Source organism: Cryptomeria japonica, chromosome 4, assembly GCF_030272615.1.
Source record: "Cryptomeria japonica chromosome 4, Sugi_1.0, whole genome shotgun sequence".
In the NCBI taxonomy this organism is placed as follows: Eukaryota; Viridiplantae; Streptophyta; class Pinopsida; order Cupressales; family Cupressaceae; genus Cryptomeria; species Cryptomeria japonica.
This window is the reverse complement of record NC_081408.1, coordinates 174,128,916-174,137,792: the sequence shown is the minus strand read 5'-3', so window position 1 is coordinate 174,137,792 and position 8,877 is coordinate 174,128,916. Positions and strand designations below refer to the sequence as shown.

General features: G+C 28.3%; 1 protein-coding gene across 1 annotated transcript; it reads right to left on the bottom strand.

Annotated features, from left to right (window-relative positions):
- Nucleotides 1-1,248: 1,248 nt before the first annotated feature.
- On the bottom strand, nt 1,249-4,449 carry LOC131052019 (germin-like protein 1-1). Its single transcript, XM_057986628.2, has 3 exons — nt 4,323-4,449; nt 3,815-3,931; nt 1,249-1,844 (listed from the first exon to the last, which is right to left on the bottom strand). Exons 1-3 carry the CDS (start codon nt 4,447-4,449, stop codon nt 1,249-1,251), a joined length of 840 nt encoding a protein of 279 aa, XP_057842611.1.
- Nucleotides 4,450-8,877: the final 4,428 nt, after the last annotated feature.

Here is an 8,877-nt window from a genome sequence, read left to right as displayed (position 1 = left end):
CAAATCTTATTCCTAAGATATGTCCAAGTAATATATTTCATAAGATATTTTCAATGTTGTTTGAAACCATTAAGTTTAATTTAAAGTGAAAAAATAATTTAAAGATTGCAAACTTTTTAAAACTATTAAATTAAAAGATATTAAATTTGATTAAATAGAATATAATACTTTAATAAATAAAATATATAAAATTTAAATATACAAAAAATTATTATAGTTATCATGTTAATTGTTTAAGAGTAAATATGTTTTGATTATGAAAGCAAACTTATTTACAAACAGCCAATAAGACAACAAAGAAGAGTAAGAGTAAATATATTCATATTTATAGAATTTGATGGTATTTATTAATATTGTTTTATTGAAATATCAAATAATTTAATTATGTCTAGAGGCATCTACAATGACATACAAATATCCGTAAACAAAAAAATGATTTTGAATAAATTTGATGTGTAGATGACAAGTAAATACATGCACGTTTTAGTTTCTTTATAAGTATCTATTTTATTACTCTTAATAAAATTGAATCACTGTCACTTGTATTATGTGATATCGTATATTTAAAAAAAATATAAATATACTAGTAATCAATAATTTTAATTGTATTTTATTAATAATGAATATTTTTTATTAAAAATATTTGGTCAAAATTACTAGTCCAAATTTTTCTTAACTGAAAACATAATTATGCCTTCACAAATCTAAGAAAAAATAGATTTATACGTTAAAACATATAACTTTCCTTTCCAGAAATACTTGCACAATGTATGTTCCTTTATTTAAAAATTACTTGCACACAAGAATGTGAAGAAAACACATACAAAACAAAATTTCAATTTCTTGTTCTTGTTTTTAGATTTGATTATTTTGTGTTTTTACAGATCAACATTTAGAATCACACTCTGATTTTTCTACTCCTTGAGCTCTCTGTCATCCAGATGAATCACAGAGTGTGATTAGAAATGTTGATACAAAAACACAAACACAATCAAAATAAAAAACAGTAACAAGAAACATAATAGATTGTGGAAAACTGATATCATCAAAACTTCAATTCCCAAAACATTACCAGAAGCCAATGACAACGAACCAAATGGGACTCCATGGATTGTTTACAAGGAAGACTTATGATATAACTGAGCAGAAAACAGGAAATACAATAACAGATTGTTTCAGGGCTTTGCTCCTTTGATATTGATGAGATGATTGGTCATGGAATGCCTTGAAAATATATAACATCTCTGATTAATAGCTTATAATAGGTGTATGTGAAGCTCCAGGTGCAGGTGCAGGTGCATTTGAAGAGCTTTTATTAGGCAACAATTCCACGAGCTGTTGGTCATTGATGTTAAATGCCTTAGCCAACACAGCTTGAGGAATAGGGGGATTGGCTCCAAAGAGAGCAGATGCAACCAGTTGAACTCCAGGCAGCTGGCTGCTAAGTGCAGAAATTGTAGTAGCCTGTGTTTTCCCAACGTTCTGCTGAAAATGCACCAAGCCCTTTGGTATCACATACACATCTCCCTTCTCCAACTGTTTTGAGAACAACTTATTATTTGTGGTGACAAAACCGGCCAAAACAGTGCCCTCCAATACAAATATGATCTCAGTGGCACGAGGATGAATATGTGGGGGATTCAAACCACCAGGGGCAAATTCTCCACGGTTCAGTGATATGCCCAGTGTGTTTACGGCTGGGAAATTATCTACATGACCTGCAATGACATTGAAGCCAAGGCCACCGGCTGTTGACAGTGGATTGAGTAGTCCTCTAAACAGGAAATCTGATGCCTCTACTGTCTTTGGGTCCTTGCATACAAAACCGTTCACCTCCACATTCCCTGATACAATCATACATATTTTTTGTTTAGTTGTGTGCAGAAAAGATGGTTTGTTTGGATTACTTCATAAGAACTTGTCAATTTACATTAACAAGAGATTGATCCATTTCATTTGTTTTTATTTGCTAGTACCATTTTTTAAGTTCAAATAATTTTCATTGTTGAATGAGCATAAGAAAAGACTAGGCTTATTTATCAAATGGTTTTACTTTCATAAAGTTTAAATTTGTGACTAGATATTTAATTAAAATATAAATATATTTTTTTCAATTCTAGTAAACAATATTTTCTCACTTCTTATTTTTAATATAAATGATAATCATCATCAATATAGAAAATGTAGGATTAGAAATATTCAGACTTGTTTGAAGATAATTTAAAAATAAATATATAATATCAAATATCACATTTAAGTTTAATGAAAAATATGAAATGACAATGAACATGTTAGTGAGAAGAAGATCAAGTGATGAGTCTTAATTGAATGAATCTGTAAAATACATAAGATATTCATAAATATTTTTATTTTTTGTTTTATTAATAAAGCCAAATGAATTCATTGAAATATGCAATTCAATTTTTCTTCATGAACTCCTTACTTTCAAAAATAATATCTCCTAACACCTAAATAATAATATTTCTTTTCTAAATAGATTTTTTCATACTCATATCTCCCATAGTTTTTTTCATACTTATATCTCCATTAACATATCACAAAATTGGATAGAAACTATTTAAGTTTGAACATTAAATTAATTTATCATATTGAATTTATACATACTGAAAATGGTAATTAGTTTTATTAAATATGACTTTCATCATAAATTGGGTAAAATCATCTATTCCCTACTAAATAGAAAAGATGGCTGTCAATAAATCTTTCACATCTACTTTTTTTTTTAATCATTAATTTTTATTTAGATTTTTAAAAATAATTGATCTAATATTTACCTTGATTTAATTTTTTAAGTCATTTCAGCTAATAAGAATTTATCTACACATTTTCTCATTTTATTAAATTCAATTTCTAATTCACATATCCTACCACATCATATTTGTAAACCACTACATAAAAAAATAATCTAATAAAAATCCTAACATCCATCTTTGATATATTCTTCATATTTCCTTTATTTCATTTAATTATTTCCTTTCCTTAAGCCAATCTTCCTCAAAACTCAAACATATTTTTAATAAAACATCTCTAATTCAAAACATAATGGAAACATATTAATATTGCATGCTCTAATTCTATTCAATATCATATTTGCCTTTAATTTATCATTATTAGAATTATATATATATAAAATAAAATATTTTCAATTTAAAATACTAAATACCATTTACCAATTTTTTCATAAACAGAAAATAAAGTTAAAAGTTTAGTAGTTTGAAAATAAAAGTAAAAAATTCAGGTTCAACTTCTCCAAACTACTTTGTTCTTTACTCTTTTTTTGTCCATCATTCAGTTAAAACAAAAACTTATTTTTATTCAACTTAAAGAGAGGACCCTATGGTTGTGCTCTACTAATAGTCTAATTTGCCTCACTAATTGTACCCAACTACTATTCCAAGTATAGAACCCGACACTACCATTAGGCCTCTCCCTTAGATTCTCAGATATCCTTACTTTCACAACCTTCCCCATCCTTTGTTAGTTAGACCCTTTCAACCGTTTTATAATATTATAATATTTCTATTTTAGATCTTTCTTTTGGCCCGCACCATAGTTAGACAAATCAAATTTTAATGTTCTGATTAGGTAAAGCCAAAAAAAAACTAAATCATCTTTTCCCTTTCAAACTATAGTATATCTACATATTGACTTTTTAAAACACCTTCTTACTAGTAAAAACCAGAGCAGACCAAGATTTAAGAAATTAAGAACAAGAACTTATTGAATTGATAGATCACATCTTTCCTACTGAGTTACTTTAAGCTGTTTACACCAGGGATGTTTTCCACATTACCTGCTGTGGCGTTGAACCCATAATTGCTGGTGGAATTACCCTGCCCCGTTGCCATGAATTCCGGGGTACCCGCTCCGTATGGGTCATCGCATTCAATACCCTTATCTGTCACATTTCCTGTTACGAGAACACAGAATTTTGTTTCTTTATATGCAACTATATATAAATCAAGCATGCAATCTTTTCTATCAGATAAATCAGGTAGTTTCAGAAAAAAGAAGTCGCCACAACACAATCAAAATAAATGGGTATTGTACATCTTGAGTTGGTTTCGCCGTGGAGAATTTGTAAAAAGAGGTCACAAAACTCAAATTCAATAAGGGGTTGGGTATGTACATCTTATCGACTTCAACACAAATTCAAATCTAACAAAGAGATTGGGTATGTACATCTTATCGACTTTGACACAAATTCAAATCTAACAAAGAGATTGGGTATGTACATCTTATCGACTTCAGCCCATTAACAATCAAAAAAATAAAAAATAATTTTTTTTTTTTTCATTTACCTTTACGCAAATCAGCCACACAGAAATCCTGCAGAGGATATGGATCTGAGGCACTAATGGCTATGATTATCGATAACCATAAAACCCAGCTCAGTACAGCTTTTATAACAGCTCCAGAATTCCTCATCTCTAGAACTATACAGTGCTATAAGATAGCCACAAATCAACAATTGAGCTTTGTATGATTTGCAGATTGTGTGAAAAGATCAAGGTAGCAGGTATTTATGGTATTAGAAGCCAAAATTGGTATACCAAAATGTATCAAGCAGAGACCTTGCAGCAGCCACTATAGACTTTTTCTACGCATGTTTGTGGGAAAACTTAAGAAAAATGGTTTGTTTGGATTAATTCAGAAGAACTCTTCAATGGTCATCAGTAGTAGATGGATCCATTTCAGTTGTTTACTTTTCTCAGTATCAAGTTGTGCTTATAATAATATAAGCAATGAAGCAGAATATAATAGTATTGTTATGTTACTTAGTCATATGCATGGCAATATTTTACTGAGTTGTGAGAGACCCCACAATCAAAACGATGTATCTCCAGTTGACAATTCTCAGCCGGCTTCAGTATTTTATTTATACAATCTTAGGTGAGAACAGCCATTGATCATCAGCAAATGCCTTGTTATTTGTTCATTTGCCAAGCCTACGTTAGACTCTCTTTTAAAAGCTGTTAATATTGTATAAGTCCCTCTCAACCGGGTCAGAAGAGTTTTTCATAGACATCACACTACTGGATTGTAAAATAGACTGAACTTATCCAGAATTTTGATCTGGAAATGCGTTTCAACTTCAAAATTAACTATCCATGGAGACGTTTTAGTACTATGTTAGTCCCAACTTCAAAATTACATATATATTGGTTGTGGCTATTCTAGTTCGAAAATGGACCTTTGTACAGCGTGATAGTCAATCGCAACTGTTTATTGCAAAATCGACGGTGTAAAACGCACCACTAACATGCATGTTAGTCAAGTCAATCCGTACTACCGTTTTGAAGCCAAACCTATTGTTATCTTTTCTATTGTTGGTTGTAAGCTTTAGAATTGATGGACTTTTGTGTGGTGTGTGTTAATATTTTAGTGGTATTGATTGAATTTATTATCAAATATTTATTTTGTATAAGATTTTTTTATTTTTATTTTTTATTTTTTAATTTAATTTTTAATAACTAAGTCAACTGATTTTTATATGAACTCAATTCACTAATTTTTCTAATCCATCATCTACATTTATGAAGAGTCACAATGTCTAGAGCCTTTGGGTCATTTAAATAATAAATTTCAAAATCTATATTAAATATTGTAAATTTACTATTAAATTAAAAAATACTTTCTATAATCATATTAAAGTTGGATAGTTTTTAAGATAAATTTCTAAATTGATATTAAATTAAATCTAATTTTCTCGATATTAAAAATTATTTAAGATAATATTTAAAATATTCTAAAATATAAAAATCATTTAATGGGTTTCTTTGGGTTGATCTGAAGTGCCAGGATAGGGATAAAGTGGAATGGAGGAAATAGGATCAAGGATGGATAAAAATCAATTTTGATGGTGGATCAAAAGGGAATCTGGGTCCATTAGGAGCTAATTGGAAGAGTGATATTCTCGCCCTTGACGCTAAGGTCTAAGTGGCATTTTAGGGAGTAAGGATCTAGCCAAACAACTTGTACTTTCTAGATTGCATCTTGAAGGGGATTCGTTGATTATAGTTAATTCTTTAATCAAAAGGGAGGTACTTCCTAGAGATTAGATAAATTTATAGAAATATTATTAAAAAAAATAAATGAATTTGAAAATAATTTTTTTTTTTTGGGTTTGTCTCTGGCTTTTTGCCCTCATTTATTTTTGTAATGAAGGGCTTTTGTGAATTCACTATATGCGTTTGGTTGGGGGTTTGAGGGGTTTAGTTTTAAAAATTCTAATGTTCACGGTGACCATTTTGCTCCATGGTGTGAGTTAATGGGGAAAGTTGTGTATAGACTTATTTTTGGTATATTGTAGCTACTAAAAATGAATATGGTATGGGATGTATGGGAGGGTAGTCGGTCTATAGGGTGGCACTGTGTTTTTGCCATGGTGGCTTTTGGAATTATGCTTCAAATATTATATGTAACACTTTATTTTTGAAATTTATAAAAATCATATATTATTGATCAAAATAAATATTATATTAATAAAATGATAGAATTTGATTTTTTTTTAATGTTGATATGGTTCAAAATTACCGTATTTTAATAATTAAATTTCTATATTTTGATACCGACAAATCTCTCTTACCATTCATAATATTTGTTTTGTTTCTATTTTCTTATTCAAAATTTAGAAAATTTATTTCTATTTCTCAATAATTTAGAAAGTGCATTATTACCATTGTGTTTTTTAATTTTTATTTGAGTAGTCTTTTTAATATTGTAGTTTTTATTGTAATAAGCTTTTGCTAAATTAATTATTACTAATTACATTTTAAACAAATTAGAAGTTTAATTTTTGTTTCTTTGAATTATGTTAAAAATTGTTTATTAAGAATTTGATTTGTTATTAAGAATGTAAACTTTATTTATATCATGTTTATGTTTTTTAAATATTCATAAAATAATATAACATAGTTTGTAATATTTCTAAAATATTTACACTTAATTTTTTTTTTTGTATAAAAATGGGACGTGAATTTGTATTGTCACACTTTTGTAATGTTATTCAATTTTTCAAATTGAATCAATAGAAAGTGAAATATATGTTTTGAGTTTTGAAATGATGTAAACTAATAAAATGTATATTTTTTTTAATGTGTTTTATGTTTGTAAATTAAAAAAAAAATAAAAAAATATTTGGATATATTTTCTTATAAAGTAAACACTATAATTTAGTTTCTATAAAATATGAAAATTGAAGTTACACGAGACGTCACACTTTATATAGTAAATTTTGTCTTTTTTTTCTTCAATTTTTTTTTTGTGTATATTGATAACTTGAATCTTTAGTGCAAAAAAATATTTCTTACTATTTTTTATTTATATATATATATTTTAATAAATTTTAAAAGTTGCATGTATTGAAATATAACTCTTTCCATTTGGCATCACCTTTTTTCTTAATTATTTATCCAAATTAGAAAAAGAATTATATCATCTTGACATAGACTCTTTTCTCTAGTGAAATTATTTTTTTCAAAACTTTTAGATAAATTTTAGTATTTTTCCTTTACAAGATAATCAAACTTATATTTTATTGCTGATGACGTACTTTCAATAAAAATAAAATATTAAATATAAAAACTAAATAAAATATTAAATATAAAAACTAAATAAAATATTAAAAGATATATATTTTAGAAAATTCACTCATAGATCTATAAAAGGGTATTTTTACATTTCAACAAAATATTATTTATAAGAGTAGGTGTTGTTGAAACATCCAGTTTTTCAAAAAAATATTTTTGTTTGGTAATTAGACCCAAAGTGGTATAAAATATACATTTAGTTGACAGTTCCAATTGGAAAAGTTGTGGCCCATATATAAGATAGCTATAATGAATCTCTATAGACCATGTGTTAAACTAAAATTGATTTTTAGTTAGAATTACTTAAATTCAATTGTGCTGATAAGTTGGTTTGAAATGTGACACAGTTTTATGCTTTTACTCGTCACAAATAACACACATAACAAGAATTGAAAATTAAAGCCCATTAGAGATCTCTTCTAAATAAGCCAAATCAAATTGAATAAGAAAATAAGAAATATAACCATGCAGATCAACCTCAGCATGATTCAACAATTCTCAAATTGCATCAAACTTCTAGAGAGATTTTGAAAATATATTACCATCAATCTTTGCTCTGTGTGAAAATAGCCAAGAATGAAATGGAGTCGAAGACCCATACATGAAACCATTAATCATTGAGATGAGAATTGATCTCGATGTAGATTCATGAAGCACCTTTGTAGTGTTTAGAAAACCACCAATCCACTACACCCCAACAAACATATTATAACCATATAATTTTGTAGATATTTCATCCTTGATGAAGAGTGTAGGATGAGCAAAGGTTCCAACAAGTAGCTTCGTAATATTTGTAGACCAAGTGAGGTCTCTAAGAACCATTGCAAACCATGTAATTGCCTGTGATGGAAGTAAAAATGAGTTGAATTCTAACCATTCTTCACATGCCATATCTTAGCACACTGAATTGCAAACTGAGAACATCAGGAGTGAGAAAATTATTAAAGGAGAAGAAAATTTAACATTTGTTGGCACATGCAATAGATGAGAAAAGATTCTAAATCCTTCAACAGGAATGTTGGTCTAAGGCACTATGAGCCAATGCGACAAGCAACATTAAGTTTACAAAATTACATAGATGATGGAGGAATGAAATATACCAAGTGGCACATTTTATGAGCCACTGTGAAGGTTGATGATGAGAATTCCACTTTTGGAATGTGTCGAGTGAAATATCATGTACAATGGAAGTACATACCCAGATTCAAGGCTATTATGTCATCACAACCTGCCAAAACATAAAGAAACGCTCATATCGAAGCAT

Bases quoted from the DNA above. Each gene is read 5' to 3' on its own strand.
- LOC131052019 (XM_057986628.2), bottom strand. From the start codon at position 4,449: ATGAGGAATTCTGGAGCTGTTATAAAAGCTGTACTGAGCTGGGTTTTA. The intron at 3,932-4,322 runs GTAAATGAAAAA...TTCTCGTAACAG, and splicing joins TGTGGCTGATTTGCGTAAAG to GAAATGTGACAGATAAGGGT. The intron at 1,845-3,814 runs GTAATGTGGAAA...TGATTGTATCAG, and splicing joins TGGGTTCAACGCCACAGCAG to GGAATGTGGAGGTGAACGGT.